At 35.1% G+C, this 21,084-nt stretch overlaps 1 protein-coding gene across 6 annotated transcripts in view; it reads left to right on the top strand.

Annotated features, from left to right (window-relative positions):
* The window catches only part of LOC138707365 (sodium-coupled neutral amino acid transporter 9 homolog), a 135,732-nt gene that overhangs the window by 23,236 nt on the left and 91,412 nt on the right, over nt 1-21,084 (top strand). For 5 of the 6 annotated variants that reach the window (XM_069836663.1, XM_069836660.1, XM_069836659.1 and 2 more), the window contains exons 2-3: nt 566-667; nt 11,803-11,938. In XM_069836663.1, the coding sequence (XP_069692764.1) occupies nt 566-667; nt 11,803-11,938 (238 nt within the window). The remainder of the gene's footprint in view (nt 1-565; nt 668-11,802; nt 11,939-21,084) is intronic. The other variant, XM_069836661.1, reaches the window with a different exon arrangement.

Below are 21,084 nucleotides of genomic sequence, written 5' to 3'. Positions count from 1 at the left end.
ACGAGACAGGCTACAGTAGTGCACACTGTACTGCGTTGCCAAACCAAGCATGTTGAATTCTAAAAGTGGCTACATTAAATGAAGTGCAGATGAAATAAAACCTATGTCCTAAGGGTAAAATGCGACGAAATGAACTACAGCGAGAAAAAAAAAACATTTCATGTTTACACATTAGCACAATAAGTGATACTTGGTGTGAAAGTTAAATTCGAAAAGGATTTTTACGGTACTGGCATGCCGTGATAACGCATTGTTGCCGGCAAAGAATATGCTCCATCTGTGGCCATGTGAACTCAACAGCAAATGGATTTGTTTGCTTTAGTGGGTAACCTATTTAGTCCAATGAGACGTTCTGTTTCGTTCAGACTTCTAATTATGAAGTAATGACACATTAAAGCTTTCTTACGGTACTGGTACCGGTTTATAGACCTATTAAAATCATTTTTTTACATTCTTCAACCCCTCCAGAACCAAATTCTGGTTGCGTCAATGTCATAAAGTTAATTATTATGTTAACATGGACTTACATCAATTGAAGACTAACGAAAACTGTTCTCTTCCACAGAGCTACTGCCTTCATGTTCCCTGATTCCGAAACCAGCGACTTGGAGTCGGCGGCACCTGTCAGGCCACGTCCGAGGTCTCCAGAATTCTACAACACGGCTAGGTCTGTAGTGCAGAGTGAGGATTATGTCATTTCCTCCATGTTTATTAGCTAGCAACACGACAAATCATCAAACACACGAAAGGTTCTTTATCATAAAACACAGCGAAGTGAAGAAATAATTCACAGCAATTATAAATAAAATACATAATATTTACGTTTCCAATAATGCTGTGTAAATATGGATTTTTCCAACAAAGAACACGCAGAAAGTATCTGTTGATAATATAAATGGTTGTTCCTATACATCTCATTATTAGGTGACCTTGAAAATAATATGTAAAATGAAAAAAAAAATGTATTTCCACATAAAAACAATTTTCACTCAACGTTTATATTATTATAAAACGTATCTTCATTATTTAGATATAATACAGAATTTCAGCAGAATCACGCAGAATCACGTTTAATGCTAACATAAGTTACACTGCTATTCCATATGCATATTAGAGGACTGACCTTCCACAATGGGAACCAGAATTACGGTTCCGGCAAGCGCAAACAGAACTTGGTGGTGGAATCATTGCGCTCTATACTAAAATGGAGTAAACAAACACCGTACTTTAAAATATCGTGCCACTGGGTTCGCACGCCGCCATTTTGGTGAGGGAATCTCTGTCTCTTTCTAACACAGTTGCTGCACGATGTTACCACAGTCTACTACATACAGTCACGAAGCTTGAGTTTTGAGGGTGCTAGAAACAACCGACTGTGACGGTACTATTTTGCGTTGCCTGTAATGAGGCGATATTAGCGATCCTAGTGGTGAGCAACTATCTAATGTTTGCATATTTACTACGTATTGACCTTCGCGACTGTATATACTAGACTGTGAAGTTACCACAGTGGTCCACATTATTTCTAACTAAAAAAAAATACATACCAATGTAAACATATCAAAACTAAAGACACATATATACAAGAAATCTAATACGCGGTCGACCTGGTTGGCGAGGTGGTATAGCGCTGGCCTTCTATGCCCAAGGTTGCGGGTTCGATCCCGGGCCAGGTCGATGACATTTAAGTGTACTTAAATGCGACAGGATCATGTCAGTAGATTACTGGCATGTAAAAGAACTCCTCCGGGACAAAATTCCGGCACATCCGGCGACACTGATATAACCTCTGAAGTTGCGAGCGTCGTTAAATATAACATAACAATCTATTACGCTGTTCCAGGCCACATATTTACATGCACTACTCCCGATCAGACGGATAAATATGGGTTAGGAATAGTGAAGATTAAGTTAAAATAAAAGTTAAATACGGTACAAGAAAAACACACAATTATATTCATAGAGATTTTAAACATAGGCCTACCGGTACTGTAGTAAACCGAAAGTTATATTTTGAATTAGAATGACTTATTTGCCATTAAAATTGTATAATTTTTGGCTTTGTCACGAGTTTAATTACTATAAATAACCTAACTAAATTTACCGATTTGTATAGGTATCTATACTTTGACCTTACAATATAAAACCAGTTATACTTAATTGTATGTGATATAAGAGCTGAGTTTCCTGTTAAAATGTATTCTCTTATGAACAGAAATACATATCAGTAAAAAGCCAAGTATAAACATAGTAAATACTAAATAACGGTAGGCCCTACATTCAAAATTCAAATTTATCAAAATAACAATACACACGAAATATTACATCATACCGGTATTGCATCAAAAGGTCAAAAGTTAAATGAGTATACTGCACTTGAAAAATACGAAATATACAAACATTATGTTGGGACAGCGGCGAACTTCTGCCTAAGCATACTACCAGCGGCCTAGGGCCCCAAGTTTGGAGGGGACCCCGGCGAGGGAAAATAATAATAATAATAATAATAATAATAATAATAATAATAATAATTAGTTATAATAATAATAGTGCTATTTGTTGGACACTATAACATTCGCGTGGCAATATAATCTTGTAATAAATTGTTCTTGTTTAGTCCAAAGACAGGTTTGAACCTCAAAAGTGACACCAATGAGGCATCACTCATGAAGCAAGTAAGCCAGGAGATAATGGGATAGGGTGTCCATCTCCTTTACCTCTCTATTGCATACATCGCTAACTAATAACATATTTCACTAATCAAACTTCAGATGTATACAAACAATTGTTCTTCCTCTGATACATTTCGTCAAGTAGAATGTACTGCCTTATAATAAATACAGGGACATCATTTTATTTTTACTTCAATTTTTATTGTACCTGAGTTTTTGAATGTACTTCACTCCCACCCCTTCTACTAAGGAAGTTCCAACTCCACACAGAACCAAGACCGCAGATAGTAAGCAGTACTGAGTTACTGAGTATAGTATGTTCCAGAAATATGTTCGCGTTTTCCAGTGACGAAAGAGCTTTCAATACTGAATCATATTTTCGCACAGGTACTGTCCGTTTGCCTACGTCGCATCCCGATTTCCCCCACCTGCTTCTGCTCGCCCCTCTGTAAAAGCTGGGCTCTCTTAGCTCTTTTTTGAAAATATTAATTTCTCTTAGGAATTGGACGTTTACGTAATATTATACAGCTGTTTAATTTAACTTAAATAAAAGGGCCTCGTTAAGTAATTAACTGTCACGTGATTTCCTCCCTTTCTACAATCCTGCGGCATAACCACTTGGACGGACAGTAGATAGCATGTCTGAGTAATTTTATATTTTCGGGTCGGGCAGAAGTGAAGATTGAATTCACATTACGTAGAGTAGGTACAGAATTATTTCAACATGAGTTACTAGTACGAAGGACGAAACTGGCAATTGGAATTAGATGCAATAGTCTATAGTGCGATAATATGCACAAAAGAACTGAAGCCTGTATCGAAATGAACGGCCACCATTTTCAAAATTGTGTTTAAATATTCATATTATGATTATTTTTCAATTTAACTTCTTTCTCTATATTGTACGCTAATGTGCTGTAGACAGTATACACTGCATAATGAATACGTTCGCATGGATAACTCACTTCGTGAGTAAAAACATTTATTCTTAATACAGCACTGTACTTTGATTAAAGAAAAACCTAATGAAAATTATCAAACTCAAAATCGCGATATTTCCTAGTTTACGTAGATGGATGAACTACTTTTCTTCCATCCTATACCTAGTAGAGTGATTTGTGTTTCACGCCAGTATCATCGAACTCCAGTCTTGGAGGGGGGAGCAAGCGGTGTTTCCGGTTCTCTAAAGGTATAGACAGGTTAATATTAAAAATGTTAGTAAAAATAAAATGATGTCCCTGTATATACTGTACGTATCAGCCCTCATTACGTATTTGTGATCAGGGGGTCAGCCAGAACCTCAATCAGAAGTAATCTTGTAATTATAAATGTAAAAAAGTATAGTTGGTACTTGTTTACTTCATTTCTAAGTCTGCTTTTCAAACTATGTTAAATAAACCCTACTCCGTTAACTGCCTAGAGGCCCTGGTCTCTATGTCCGGATTTGTTTGGCCTATTTAGTTACCGGTACTTGTCTTAGACAGGCCTACTGTTAGGAACAGTTTGCTTATACTACCAATACTCAAATTCGAGGGCTTAATATGAAACTAACGTAACTATAATCGATATTTTATTCACAACAAAATCCTTAACAGACAATACGCTTATTTCACATGAACTATACCATCATGTTTTGTAGTTACAAATTGTATTATATACAGGGACATCATTTAATTTTTACTTCAATTTTTATTGTACCTGAGTTTTTGAATGTACTTTACTCCCACCCCTTCTACTAATGAAGCTCCAACTGTTCTCCAGACAGAATCAAGGCTGCGTAAAGTAAAGAGCACTGAGTTAGTGAGTATAGTACGTTCCAGAAATATGTTCGCGTTTTCCAGTGACGAGAGAGCTTTCAATATTGAATCATATTTTCGCACAGGTACTGTCCGTTTGCCTACGTCGCATCCCGATTTCCCCCACCTGCTTCTGCACACCCCTCTGTAAAAGCTGGGCTCTCTTAGCTCTTTTCTGAAAACATTAATTTCTGTTAGGAATTGGACGTTTACGTAATATTATACAACTGTTTAAAATAGGCCCTAACTTAAATAAAAGGGCCTCGTTAAGTAATTAACTATCACGTGATTCCCCCCTTTCTACGATCTTACGGCATAACCACTTGGACGGACAGTAGATAGCATGTCTGAGTAATTTTATCTGTGCGGGTCGGGCAGAAGTGAAGGTTGAATTTACAGTACGTAAGGTACTCTTTCATAGAGTAGGTACAGAATTATTTCAACATGAGTCACTAGTACGAAGGACGAAACTGGTAATGGGAATTAGATGCAATAGTCTATAGTGCTATAATATGCACAAAAGAACTGAAGCCTGTATCGAAATGAACGGCCACCATTTTGAAAAATATTTAAATATCCATATTACGATTGTTTTTCATTTTAACGTCATTCTCTATATTGTACGTTAATGTGCTGTAACAGTACAATATACGCTGCATAATGAATACGTTCGCATAGATAACTCAATTCGTGAGTAAAAACACTCATTGTTAATACAGTACTGCATTTTGATTAAACAAAAACCTAATGAAAGTTACCGAACTCAAAATCGTGATATTTCCTAGTTTACGTAAATGGATGAACTACTTTTCTTCCCTCCTGTACCTAGTAAAGTGATTTGTGTTTTACGCCAATATCATCGAACTCCAGTTGTGGAAGGGGGTAGCGAACGGTGTTCCGGTTCTCTAAAGGTATAGCCAGGTTAATATTAAAAATGTTAGCAAAAATAAAATGATGTCCCTGTACAAAACTGTTCAGAACTGAGTTAGCATTTTTTGTGACCAAGTAGAAGAACGAATTATCAACACTTGGTGTAAAAAAAAAAGAACAATTTTGATTAACACTTAAACACCTAGGTATTTTCATTACAATTTAATCAACTAAATGAATATATTCACAATGCATAAATATCTTGTACCAGAAAAGTTTGATGTTGATCATCATTCTGATTCAGCTAACAAAGAGTGGACTCATTGGCTGGAGACTTTTGATGATTTATTTGCACTGTTATCTATGTAGCGTGGGGAAATATCGACGTTTCACCTATAAATAGGATAATATACCGCAATGTAATAATGATATAATATCATATCGTGATCAGATCATTGACTAGAGAGGTGGCCAATACTATAATTTCGAATTCATATTTTGATGCAAATAGCTTAGCCTATCTGTGAAACTGAATTCCACTTCGTGGTGTTTGTAACTGTTTACAGCCGTATGATGCACAGTATTCACCATTATAACAGCACAATTAAAGAAATATAATTAAAATATGCGCTTATTTCAACAAAAGAACCATTCCCTTGTGAGTTAGAAAGAGAGAGAGATATGCTTCAGGTGTGCAATAGCGTTGCTTACGAAATTATACAAGCTGGCGCATAGCGCTTAAATACGGGTCTGAAGTGGTTCCCCGCGTAATGCCAATTCCGCCTCTCGGAGCGCTGTTCGGTTCTAGATATTCATAGCAGAACACTTAAATGATATTGACATTTGGGACATTTAAAGGACTCACCGTTGCTTATTAAATGCTTCGTACAATATTTCATGGTCAATGGACGTAATTTCAAAACTTTTACGTCTCAATTATATTAAAATGAATGGCTGTCATTCTTGATATTAAAAGATAGACTATTACATATTGTAACTTTTATTCAAAACAAGAATGTAACTTTATTGTCACAACAATAATCACCTTCTATAATTTAATTTAAACACTCCCGTCAACAATGGGATTTGCACTCCACACAGCAACACAGTATTCGTTATTGTACTCCACAGACGACAATGACAATTCACTTGGATTATTGAAAACAACAATGTACTGCTAATCTCAATTAATGTTCACAAAACAAAACTGTCAGTTCTCAGTTCGTTTGCCTTGGCTAGTTATTCTAGCTCATTGACTCAAGTTCACAGTATCTCGAACCCAAGACTTTCAGAGACAGTCCACTGAACTTCGAACTCGCCTGGACGCTCGCACAGTTGCGGACACACACTCAAGTCGAACTCCGATCTCGAAGCTGGCTTCACTGCTACACAAGACTGACTGGCTTGCTGACCAAAAACTGAACTCTCTTCTCCTCGCGTCCTGTATTTATTACTAAACCATAGTTTCGAGAAATTACGATTTCGCGAACAATCTACTGATGCCGAGAGGACGGCGCTTCCCGAAACTTCTCTGGATTTCTCCCAGACGTCGCGGCTGCTTTACTTCCCTCCCTCTGCCGCGGCCCAGCGTGCCGTCGTTCCCCTTACGTCGCGCCACACCGCAGCGACCAACGTTTCGTCTCCCGCGCGCCCTGTCGGACACGCGTTCGAATCCCGACGCAGTTGTCACAATATTATAAAATAAGGTACTACCTTCCTATTGTTCAATTCATACACCGAACCTTTTCGGAAATAAAGAAACTTAATACATTTTACATGAATACTGTAGTCTACCCTTTTCACGTATTTATTATTATTATTATTATTATTATTATTATTATTATTAAGTTCCAGTGAATTAAGGTACTCTATTATCTACTAGTCCCCTGACTTCATAATTTAATCATTTGTAAGTGGGCCTAACTTTTGCCTTTCTTTTTTAAAAATATATTGACATTGAATTGTTATGATTTTTACTAAAAGAAATTGCAGTCACAATACACGATTAGTACATTTGTGCGATTTTTCTTGCACGCCTTGCAGTGGTGAAATAAATATCTAATAGGCCTGCTGATTAAGCTGTAGTGGATAGTAATAGCAAATGAATGGCTATTAGCAAAAAGGGGGAATGTCCATTTTTATTACTTTTGAGATATTAAGATTTTAAAGTTTAAATCTTTTATACTTTTTTATAAAATGAGTTTTTATTTTTGAATTTATTTTCAGCTTATACCTTTATCAAATGTACATATCTGGAACAGTATATTATAGTCTTGATACACATTCCTTATTAGTTAAATAAAAAATAGAACCCAAACTCACATTTTGTTATGTTAAAAATGGGGAATGTCCGTATATACTGCATTATTGAAGAGTGAATATTGTTTAATTGTTAGAAATCATGTTAACTATATAAACTTAGCATGGAATGAAATTAATTTTCTTATCAATTCTGCAATGCTTGGGAAAAGTGGCATAAGTCAATTTCCACAAGTTTTTTAATTAGTTTATTGACAACTTACGGAACATCTGATCTCTTGGGAAAAGAGACATAAGTATTTCTCCCATTAGAATAATTCATACAGAAAAAAATCAAATTGACATTAACCAGTGTGAAGACAGTTTTTTTCCCTCTAATGTAAAATTAACATTTTTGACTTGTGCCACTTTTCCCGAGCACTACAGAATTAATATCACATTTTCACACCGATCAATCCTTTCTCGGCAATTTCTCATAGAATCCTCTTGCTTCCTCTCCACAGAATTTTTTGAGTTGTTGAAGATCCTTGTACTTCTCCTTTGAAACTGGCAATGGACCTAAAAAAAAAGAACAGAACGAAATATTAAGAGCATGAAATGTTTGCAATAACTATTCTCGTTTTTATTTCAGTAAAAAACTTTCACTTACCTTTGTATGTTTTTTCTGGTAAGATGAACTCTCTGCAATTTGAAGAAGCAACTTGTGATCGCGATCCAGGGGTGTTCACTACACTCTCCTCCCATGCTCCTTTATAGGTGATCCTATACTTCAGAAATCTAGGATGTAATCGGTCTGCAACAATTTCCTTCACTGGTCGTGTTGCGAAGGGACACTTGCGAAGATATTTCTTCTCCAGAAGTGCTGACCAGTATCGAACAAGGCTTTGGTCCACCTGTGTTACTGTGAAAGGGCAAGGTTTTTGTCTTGCTCATTGTAGTTCCTGGATCCAGTCGTCTGGCAGTTCAGCTCTTTTATGCTGATTAACTAGCCCAAAATTTTTATCGCACTCTAAGTACGAGTGACCACGTATTGGGAAAGTTATTTTGATTGAGTGCAATCTGTGAGTGTGATGCACAATGTAATGCATTAGTCTAAAAACAGTCCAATTCTTGTTCTGGCCACAAGCTGAATCACAAAATATCTCAAGATATCGAACATTTTGATTCATATGGCACATGATGAAGTGATGCAAAAATGAACATACTTCATTTGCACCTTTATTAGCAATGGTTTCGTCATAAGCATAAAAAAATGACTCTTTAGTCGATAGAACGTGAATGTTAAAACTGTAAAATCCAAGCTGTCTGCGATAATATGCATCATTCGACGTAACATTAGGTAGATTCAAATTTTTTTGATAATCCATAGCTATTGCCTCCCGTTCCGAACATTTTTCACTGTTTATTCGAGCTGCTCGTTTCCTTGTATAGAAAACATCGGCCTTCAATTTATGGATTCTGTTGGCTGTGGTAAGATCCTGTATTTTCTTCTCAACTAATTTATGTTCATTATGAGACACTGGAACATTAAGTAATTTTTTCTTCAGAGATTCAACTTCTGTTACAAACTCATCACATACACTACAGGTGTCAGTTCTGGGATAACCAAACTTTATGTTAAATTTTTCATTAAATATTGCAATAAACTTCTGATAAGAAACATTCAGATTTGGATACCGCTCTCTGAAGTGATTATGCATCTTAGTGACATTCAAATCTTCTGGAAGATATATGCGTTTGGAATCATGTAAACTATAATGACTCTGTCTCCCTTTATATGACGAAATATGATCACACACAGCTTTCAACGTATCCTCACTTTGACGATTTTTTCTGTTTTTGTGGCTACCTCGGCGATCTTTGGGTGAGACTCCTTCTTTCAAGTACCTCTGAATTACTTCTCACCTCTTCTTGGTAATTCCATGCACCGACACAAAAGCTTTGCTGCATACAGGGACTTCAATCACTGCATCCTCCCTCTTAACCCGTACCTTGTAACCATAAGAATTGTCGTGAAATATAGCATCTTCCTCAGGTTTCCTAGGTCTTCTGCGTTTTATTGAGTTTACTGTAATAAGTCCACTAAGATACGAATTTTGTTCATTGTGTGTTAACTTGTTGAAATTTTTAATAATCTGGTCTCTGTTAACTTTCGGTATAACTTGAAAGCACTTATATCTTACACATTTACAATCCTCACCAGTCTCATTACTCTGAGCTAGGAGTTTTTTTTAACATCAGTTAATCTACCCAGTCTAGGTTGTTTCTTGGCCTGTGTAGATTTTGCCTGGCTTTCCTCACTACTGGAAGACATTTTTCACAAACTTCTACGTTGAAATTTAATAGCTCTGTAATAATGTGTAACTAACTCACATTTAAACATTAAGCCAAACTCCACAGTCATTTAAACGAAACAAAATAATGTGTACATTGTTGAAGCATCTGGAAAGAATAATTAGCTTAATTATAATTACAAGATTGCAACATTTACAACATATCGTATATCAATGGACATTCCCCCTTCTTCAGTATAAACCTTTGGACATTCCCCCTTCTTTTAAAAAAGTAGAAAAAACAACATGACCTGATATATTTGTAACCGTGCAAGTTATTGCTTGGAAACGTTAGTGAAACAAAATACGTCGAATAAAGAAACGGATGGTGCTAATATCTCAATTTTTGACAAAAGTGGACATTCCCCCTTATTGCTAATAGCCCTTCAAATGCTATGATATTTTAGTGTGTAAACAGTTTTTAAATTAGGAGTTAGAATTAAATTAATTAGGAAGTTAGTCTGCAATATATGTGATTAGAAATGTTTTCCGCATTTGACGATTTCCCAAAACATAAAGAAATATCTCAGGAATCTCAGGGACGATTTTTTAAAAGAATTTTCTCGCCCATAGGCACATGCGCATCTGCTCTCCCCGATCCCCATTTTTTTTTTAAGTAATGTCTGCATCTCGCTCCCCTGAGCTGTTTTCTGTCGTCACTCATGACATGTCACTTTAATGAAAACATAGAGTACAATCTTCGGTACACTATGCAGTGATAGTTGTACTTTATCACAACGAATGATTTTAGTAATTATTATTTATTTATTACTCGTAATGTCGTAATAATATTTGATTTGGCTTGGAGGATGAGGGGAGTACGATACACTAAACTCGGCACGCGCAGCACTGTATCGCATTGCTGCGTATGTTGTAGCCTAAATAATGCAAATCGTATATGTGTCAATATTCAGCAGTAATAATTAAAAATTGTCGTGGAATATTTCGCCATTATAAATGATTTTAATCATATTCTTTCCCTCGAATAACGCTACTGATTGTCTTAAGCCAAGACAAACTAAGAACTATAGTAGTTTAATGATGATTATGATGATGATGATAATAATAATAATAATAATAATAATAATAATAATAATAATAATAATAATAATAATAATAATGTTTGAAAGTAGAAGACACCGGTGGTTCATTTTCAGCAATAATTATAATTATTATAAAAAATTAGAGGGAAAGAAATATGAAGGAAAAACACGGAAGTGAAAACAATCAACTTGCCAAAGTAAATGAACCAGATGAAGAATGTGGTTTGAAAGCAAATTTTTTTTATGTGAACAAATTCAGACTTTCGGGAAACAAAATTGTAAATTCCATTAAATGACGCTGAAAATCTGTATACTGTTATTTAACTAGTCATCAGTAACTCTCAAATAAGACTGTAATATGCTTGGCATGTTTGTAATCTTCGTACTCCATCAGTAATGCAAAATTAATCAAATAATTTTCACGATACACAATGCTTAGTAATGGAACTATTCATCATTTAATAGAACGAGAGGCGAACCTAGCGGCAGAAATTGCCATGACGCTCAGAGACTCACTCTTGATCATCCTATGCGCCAGCTTGTATATCATCTCGTAAGCAACGGCCAATAGTACGGAAGTTACACGTCACGATTTTTCAGCATTTGTCTACAGGAGTTCTGGAGTTGTGTATCCAGTTTATAATGTTGAGATCACTGGGTGGAATAGACGGTGTTTCAACAAGTTTTCCCATTTAACCCACCACCATACTATCATTATTCTTTTACCAACGCCAGTTATTTCTGTTACATTAGGCCTTATTTTCTGTTTTTCTCTAATTCTAATACCGGTATCTGAGAGCCCATATTTAATCCGGACTTTCTTCTGCAGGAGACCGTTCCTATATCCCGTCGACAATTTTCGCAAGAACGACAGCAGCTGGGAGGACCAGATGTCTGCCATCACATACAACCGGTTTCAGTACTACAGCAAACTGCGCGCTTACGCTCTGGACGACAACGCACTTGTGAGTTCAACAAGATATCATGTATCTATCAACAGAGAGCGAAACTTGTTGCCCGATGAAACAGGTTTGCTGTTACAGTACTTTAAGCTGCGTCCAGACCTGCAACCGAACCTCGTAACGCAACCGCGCTGCGTTCCTATCTGGACAGTGAACGGTACTTCGTAACTTCGGCGCGTAACCTGAGCCCGCATCCTGAGCGTTAAGCCGCGTCCAGACTTGCAACAGAACATCGTAACGCAACCGCGCTGCGTTCCTATCTGGACAGTGAACGGTACTTCGTAACTTCGGCGCGTAACCTGAGCCCGCAACCTGAGCGTTACGGACCGAGATGCGCTGTGTTCCACCACTTGTCGTTTATTCCAAGGAAAAATCAAAGGATCTAGAGCGTTGAAGTTGCAGTAAGTGTGGACGTGCATGGAAGCTGGACGTGTAACATCCAATCGTGCCGCATGTGTGGCTACAGTGCTAGTGCACTGGCCTTCCATGAAGACGGTCCGGGTTCGGTCTGCGTGGAATGTATGATGGAAAAATAGACGTTGCATAAGGGTTTTCTCGGGGTATTCTGTTTCCCTCTTTCATTCCAACAATTCACTTCTCCTTCATTTCATCTCTCGGAACAACTAGATAAAGCTCGCCACTAGTGACCTGGTCGTACCGAAATAAGACAATCGAAATTTCGCTAATAAATTCGCGACTATATTCTTTAAGCTTATTTAAATGCAAAGTTTACGGAGTATAACGGCGGTCTTTTGAATGCACTAGAAGAAAATACAGATTTAGTGAGATATTATATCAGGAGGAGAAATTTCAATTTCAATTTCAATTTATTTATTTCAAATATACAGAATAAAGAAATATAATTACAAAACAAACAAAGAGAAATACAAATAAAATAATACAAGCAATATAAAAAGAAGATACAGTAGTATTTAAAAAAATTTGAGACCGAATGAGCAGCGCTCGTGCTCGGTCGCAGTTCAGATATAATATTAAAATAAAAAATAATAATATAAATAAATAAGTAAAATAAAATAGGAACTAAAATATAACTACAGCGGCAATGGAATTATATAATATAATATTAACACTATAGAAGAATAATATCGCACGTGAAAAGTAGGACTAATATATATTTCAAAATTATAGAATACAAATATAATATAGGTTGATTAATTCATACACATAGGCTATAAATTTATTTAATCAAATTGAAGATATTAACACGTTTCTAATTTTCTTGTTATATGTTAGTGGGTTACATGTTAGAAGTTCTGGGTGTAATTTAGTTAAAGCATTGTACAACCGAGGGCCAAAATTTATGCTATGCTTTAGACCAGCAGATGTGAGACATTTAGGTTCTACTAATGTTGAATTAATATTTCGTCTTGTGTCATAATTGTGTGTCTGTAATACAAACTTATTACGATTTTTATGATAAATTTTTAACAGCGTATACTTATAAATTTGTTCAATATTAAATATATTACATACAGAATAAATTAATTTAGTTGGATAATCGAAACGTTTCTTCAAACAAATTTTAATTATTCGTTTTTGTAGTAAATTTAACGGACTAAGATTAATTTTTGTACTTCCACCCCAAAAAATTATACCATATTGAATGATAGACTGAATAATGGCCAAATAAACATTTCGTAGAACTCTAATAGGTAAGTAGCATCGAAGATTAACGAATTTATAAATTGTTTTACGAAGCCTCTTACAAAGATAAGTAATGTGATGAGGCCATTTTAAATTCTGATCAATAATGATACCCAGATATTTGACATACGTGGCTTCTTTCAAAGGTGGACATTTACAACTTTTGGGATCTAAACAATTTTCACTGTGTATTATTAGTCTATATTTATCGCTAAATTTTAAATTTCGAACACTGGCAGCTGTTAACGAAAAAGGAACTAAAGTTGATTTAGATATATTTAAAGAAAGGAAGTTGGAATTAAGCCATTTTTTAACAATGTTAGCACCTATATTAGCATTTCTATATGCTTCCTGCCAAGAAAAACCACTGAAAATAACTACTGTATCATCCGCATATGAATATATAGATCCATTAAATTTTTCTAAATTTATATTTAGCAGATCATTAACATATATTAGAAATAAAATAGGTCCCAAAATTGTTCCTTGCGGTACACCTATATCAATATATTTATATTCACTAAATTGATCTTCAATTTTGGTCATTTGCCTTCTGTTACTAAAATATGATTGGAATAATTTTAAAACTATACCTCTAACTCCAATAGTATGTAGTTTGTCCAAAAGTAAATTATGATTGATAGTGTCAAAAGCTTTCCGTAGATCCAAGAAAATACCCAAACATTTGTTTCCGATATCTAGTTCATTGATAATTTTTCCAGTAACATTAATAAGAGCATCATCAGTAGAAATATTATTGCGGAAACCAAACTGATTATGATGTGAATATGATGTGATTTAGGAAATATTACTGAAATCGACGAAATCAAATTTCGTGGCAATCGTCGTCAAGCGCTATCTAGGCTACGTAATTATTACCGCATTGGCGTTGTATTTTTGGTTCAGAGAAAATAGCTCGTCTTTACGAAAGAAACGTTCAGGTGCCATAAAATTAATTATTGCTTTGATAACACTGCTTATCAATTTTACTAAAAAATTATCATCAGAACCGTGGGCGACTAGAAACATCACTAGCCTCCACCGCTGTGGAGTAACGGTTAGCTTGCCTGACCGTGAAACGAGCGGGCACGGGTTCAAATCCTGGTTGAGGTTTTTTCCGGGAGTTTACGTCAAGCCATTAAGAGCAATTGCTTTGTAACTTTCGGCACTGGACCCTGGACTCATTTCGCTGTCATTATCACCTTCATAGAATTCAGACGCTAGATAACCATAATGTCGATCGTCTGGCCGCGAAACCAGGTTCGAATCCCGGTAGGGGCAAGTTACATGGTTGAGATTTTTTCCGGGGTTTTCCCCCAACCTAATAGAGCAAATTCTGGGTAACTTTCGGTGCTGGATCCCGGACTCATTTCACCGGCATTATCACCTTCATTTCATTCAGACGCTAAATAACCTAGACGTTGATACAGCGTCGTAAAATAACCCAATAAATAAATAAATGTTGATAAAACGTCGTAAAATAACCTACTACAAAAATACATCACTAGCGAAGCGAAAAGCACATTCGACCATATTGAAACAAAAGAAAATGCGAGCGGGGTTTTAGTTCGTACGTAGTATGTCTCCTCTCACATTATTTATCCCCTCATCTAATCCACTCCAACATTGTCGCATTCCTCGGCCTTATGTCGCTTATCTATCCCCTCATCTAACCCATGAAACCTTTTAACTCGCAATATGTACGCAAATAAGTTGCGTTGCAAAATGATTCAACCCCTACACTTATGGCAAGTACGGGTTTCCGATGTTAATCTAGGTTCTAAGGGCTTGAGACTCCAGGTTCTATTCGGGCTCCTCAGTAGATGATGAAACCTTACCTGCAGGGCCAAGGAAGGATAGTCCACCTGTAAATTAGTCAACAAATCAATCAACACCCATTCGTCTGTCTGTGTGTGCAGTGAACATGGAATGGACCGAGCAAAACACGTTGCACTTTATGAAATTATACAGAGGTAAAGAAATTTTGTGAAATCCCAAACACCACAAGGAATTTTAACAGAAGTTTAAGGAACGATGCTTGGGGGCAGCTGGCGACCTTGATGTTACGATGTTACGACCGAACGTTGCGGACCGAGGCGCGCTGCGATCCATGGCTTGTCGGTTTTTCTGCTTAACATTCAAAGGATCCAGAGCTCTCAAGTCGCAGTATGTGTGGACGCTGACACAAATACGTTGTTCTGCTCATGCTGACGTCTCACTGGGATGTTAATGATTGCAATTTGAATTTTATTGTTTCCGAATTATTATTAAATTCAGCAAACCATGCTGCACCAGTACCATGTTCATGCTTTATACTTTTTATATTTATTTATGATTATTTTATGTTTAACTTTATTATTATTATTATTAGCATCATCATTATCACCATCATTTATATTAGTACGACTATTTTATTGACACTTATTATTTCCTGATTTATTGTAGTATTATTTCTTGATTCGAAGTTTTTCATAATTTATATTGGTTATGCAATAACCCGTAGAAAATGACTGTTCTAATGCAGTCAATAAGGATATAATAATTCATATTGTAATCCTTCTCACAGGATAATTATTTTTTCAAGTTTAGTGTGGTTTAATTTATTTAGAGACGTCCTATTCAATCAATACGATCCAAAATTTTAACATCTATGTTAATTCACATTCGGAAACCAAAATCACTGTCAATACACAAAATATTACTGTCAATAATACGAATAATCAGTAAGTATAACGTTATTGGCATGTAAAAATATCTCAATAATGTTATTATACTAGCAAGTATAAATAATAGCCCAATTATTTGTATACATACTGCTGATGTCTACACTTCACTCAAACACACGCCATAATGAATTACTTATCAAAAATTAAATACACACAAACACTAAAAAGTAATTAACACTTCTTAGGAATACAAAATTGAAGTCACTCTCAATTTCTCAATTGTTAATTGAACATACTGTAATTCAATATACCGACAGGAAATGAGTTTAAATCACCGCCAATTACTGTGGTCAACTCCCTAGATTTTAACTTATTAAACAAAGAAGTACTACAATAATGAGGCATATCATATTTCTTCTGTCTGTGACTTTCTATTCTTCCAGTTCTGCATTACGTGTATTATAATCATGACAATTCACTCGTAATATTTTATTATATTCAGTTTCGTCATGCGTAAACAGCATTAAACATTTATAAATAGAAGTATAGGTTATACAAAGAAATAGCAATATTCTATATTCCTAAGAAACAAAATACAAGGTTTTGTACTTTAAATAACAAAATCGTTCTAATAACTCGTTTATGAGCAATAAAGACTCTGCTAATATTTACAGAATTTCTCCTTAAAAGGTACCAAAGTTAAAATGAGAATAATATATAGATAAGAGACCTAAGCTGTAAAAATAGCTAAGTTGACGGTATTTAGCTTTTTTTTTTTAAATAAAATCAATATAGGTCTACCATTGTAAAGTGTTGTCGACAAAAAAATTCAAGAAACCTAATATTATCCACAGATGTAATGTAACAATTATTAAAATTGATAGATGGACGGACAGACAGACATACAGATTTATTCGTTCCATAATATTCTTACAGTTGCTTTAGAGTACAGAATAAACAACATGTCAAATTCTTTCGTTTAAAATATAAAAATGCAAATATGAAATATATACAGAATTAATACCTCAATGACAATAACATATTATACAATAGAATATTTTTTACCGTTTCATGGTATTAAAATATTTACACTACCAATATGTGAAATGTCAAGAATTCATCTACAGAATATAAAGTGTGAGATATTAAGTAATTTTTAGTTCTACTTTAAATAATGCAGGATTTTGATTATGGCCAATGTCTTGAAGACTACTGAAAACTTTTATTGTCATGCAAGGTACTCCCTTTGATAGCATGATAAGTTTCATGATGGCGTTTGAAAATCATTCTTTCTGTGGGTATTTTTACATGTATGGCTAAATTAGTTGGAAATTTTTCTTTATTACAGTAGAGGAAATTTATTGAAGAGTATAATATGCTGATTTGTTAATGTCAGAATCTCTAATTAAAAAAAAAATGGTCTACACGATTCTATAGCCTTTGCTCCAACTATTATTCTAATTTCTCTTTTTGTAATTTTTACTATCAGCAGAATTTCCCCAGAATATTATTTCGTAGAACATAATGAAATGAATATAGGCAAATATATTGTCTTTAAGATACTACTATTTACAAACTGTTGTAACGACCTAATTGCGAAGTATACTGAGCTAATTTTCGGGGTTATTTCATTAATATGATGTTTCCAGTTTAATGTAGACCTATTATTAATATTAAAACCAATAAATTTGGTTGTTGATGTTTCTGGTAGAATTATATTGTTGATAGTTGTGTCTCATGTTTCAGAGATTAAATTTGAAGAGGTTTTAAATTGAATTATGTTAGTGTTATTAATGTTTAAAGCTAGTTTATTGGTTGTACACGAGTCATAAATTTTAAGGAGAAATGTTTCTGTTTTATATTTGACTGTGGCAAAGTTGCTGTCTATAATTATGATACTTGTGTCACGTATAAATAGTATAGGATAATCTGTTCCATTTATTAAGAGGCCAAGATCATTTATACAAATTAAAAAAAGAAGAGACCCTAATAGATATCTTTGCGAGACCCTTGTATGAACATTTCCCCATGTTGAAGTAGGTTTAAAGGTGTCACTGAATACGTTGATTTCAACTTTTGTTTTCTAATGTGGAGATATGATTCAAACCACTGATATGCTATGCCTTTAATAACATGGTATTCTAATTTCTAAAGTAGAATTTTATGATTAATACAATCGAAAGCTTTGGAGAGATCACAAAATATCCCTCCTACTTGTAATTTCCTATTAATTGCTTCCAGAATTTTATCAGTTAAATTAAACGAAGCTTGCTCACTTGATTTATTCTTTCTGAATCCATATTATTGTTCTGAAATAAGAATATTGTAGCAATCAAGATGTTGATATACGCTTTTATAAACAGAGTGAACAATAAGTACGGAATATTGTTAATAACTTCTTAAATTTTACAAAAAAAAGTTTTATACAAAAAAATATTATACCAGTGTTCGAAAAAAGTTAGATATTCAGACATAAAGGGTGTGACAGTAAACTTAACTATTTTTAATGATACCCTATATTAAAATTTACATATTCCGATTCTCCTTTAAATTTTATGCTTGAATGCATACAAATTTTACCCGCCGAGTTAGTTCTGTGGTAGCAAGTCTACCTCCAGACTATCCGGTCCGGGTTCGATTCCTGGCGGGGTCAGAAATTTTCATGTAAAATTTCTACCTCGGGATTAGGAGTCATGGTGGTGCACAACTTCTAATCACTAAATTGTGCACCAACATGCCTGGGTTAAATGACAAATCTCTCCGCATTGCATATGAAGAGAAGGCATATGTCCCTATTGATAGTGATTCGTCCGTCGGATGGGGACGTTAAGCCTGGCGGCCCCCTTGGTGCTACTCGACAGGAGTAGGCTACGTGCCGGCACCGGGTTTCCCCTTCTTCCTTCCTCACATTCATCATCATCCTCACCCATTCCCTACATTACACTTACACATACACTCACCCTAGTACACGACATAATTCTTCATAGATACACATCATGCATAACGTGGCCCGCCGAAGTGGTGCGCAATTTGAAAATGGGTCACAGTCCTGCCATCTATGTACAGTATGCGGAACCCGAATCACGCAAGTGAAGTGAGTAAGCATTAGATACACAGATAATATTAAAATGGATTTGAGGGAGGTGGGATATGATGGTACAGACTGGATTAATCTTGCTCAGGATAGGGACCAATGGCAGGCTTATGTGAGAGCGGCAATGAACCTCCGGGTTCCTTAAAAGCCAGTAAGTAAGTAAGTAAGTAAGTAATGTTCCTAGTTGTTTTGATTTTATTATTCAAGTTTAGAATAAATTCTTAAAGTAAAGTTATTTGGCTTTTAAGATTACTTTGTGTTTAATTTAACTGATAAAATTCTGGAAGCAATTAATAATAAATTACAAGTAGGAGGGGCATTCTGGATCTCTCCAAAGCCTTCATCTGTATTAATCATAAAATTGTACTACAGAAATTAGACCTATTAATTTGCAGTCATTACTATTTCTACTTTAAATATATTGAGTTCTCTTTGTTTTGCATGAGATTGTTATGTCTTGTGTAATCCAATTATTTTTAGATGTTTGAGAATTTTTGTGCTTTACAAGAAAACTGAAGTCAATGATATTTAAGAATGTATTATGAAACGCATTAAATTTACTATTCATATCTTCATTAACATATAATGATTTCCAGGTTTCATTTTTTAATTTATCTTCAAAGTACTTTAAAGATTCTTCATTTATGACTCCTAACCTAATTTTAGTCTGGTGTGTTGATTCAGCAATGTTATTGCATATTATTGTACGGTTGCCAGAAATCGCACCGTCACTGCCACTCTTTCTTGAACGGAATGTGGTATTCTTCTTTGCAATCTTAGGCCCTACCAAATATTCAAAGTCTGTAGGTGACAATCTGGTAAAATTTTTATAATGTCCACCAACTGTTCTGAACTTCAAGTCAGCCAGCAAATTTGAATCACCACATTTCACATTTATTTCTACTTGTATATAATATGGAACTGTGTTTGCCACCATTTCCTCTGTTTCCGTTTATTTTTGCACGCAAAATTCAAATAAATATAGACTGCTGCAGTTACGTCCATGATTGAAAGTAGGAGTACCTGAACTGGGGGACGCTGGTAAGTTGATTGTTTTCTTCTTCTGCTACATCATGTTCTTCTCGTTTTTCATACTAGATATGAATACTGGGGAGTGAACCACTTTGCCTTAGTGTATTAAATGTTCTAGTCTAAGTCTTAAGGGAATCCTACAATTAGGATAACGGCGGTGATATTCGGCCGTAGCTGTTGCATTTCCCTCACACACACACCATATCGGCATATTCATCAGTTGTAAATTTATACGGCATCTTGAGACAACTAACAAGCTGCTAACTTAACAATGTATGACCGTCAACTGAACATGCGACAAATGACTCTCGATGCATTGCAAAGTAATCGCATGTGCTGACATTTGAGAGCTCTGTTCACACAAACATATTTAGAAAATCAATGATTATTCCTGAATTATGTAAGATAGGAAAAAACTTTATTAGGAAAATATGTACCGAACCACTTCAGGAAAATGCTCCATTGGTATCGGAAAACTACGCGAATTGCTCTGTATAGAAGAGTTAAATTTCGACGTGTTAATGTTAGAAGTAACCTTGTGTCCTATCTCCGAAAAATAATTATTAAATTCGTTTGCAATATTTTTTCGGTAATTTAATATTTCACTCTTTTCGTCCGAGATTGAATGTTTGCTTGGTGCATTTATATCTCTATTTTCATTTATAACTTGCCAGAATTTCTTAGGGTCACTT

Source organism: Periplaneta americana, chromosome 10 (assembly GCF_040183065.1).
Source record: "Periplaneta americana isolate PAMFEO1 chromosome 10, P.americana_PAMFEO1_priV1, whole genome shotgun sequence".
NCBI classification, from domain to species: Eukaryota; Metazoa; Arthropoda; class Insecta; order Blattodea; family Blattidae; genus Periplaneta; species Periplaneta americana.
The sequence above is the reverse complement of the archived record's forward strand: the minus strand, read 5'-3'. Positions and strand labels throughout refer to the sequence as shown.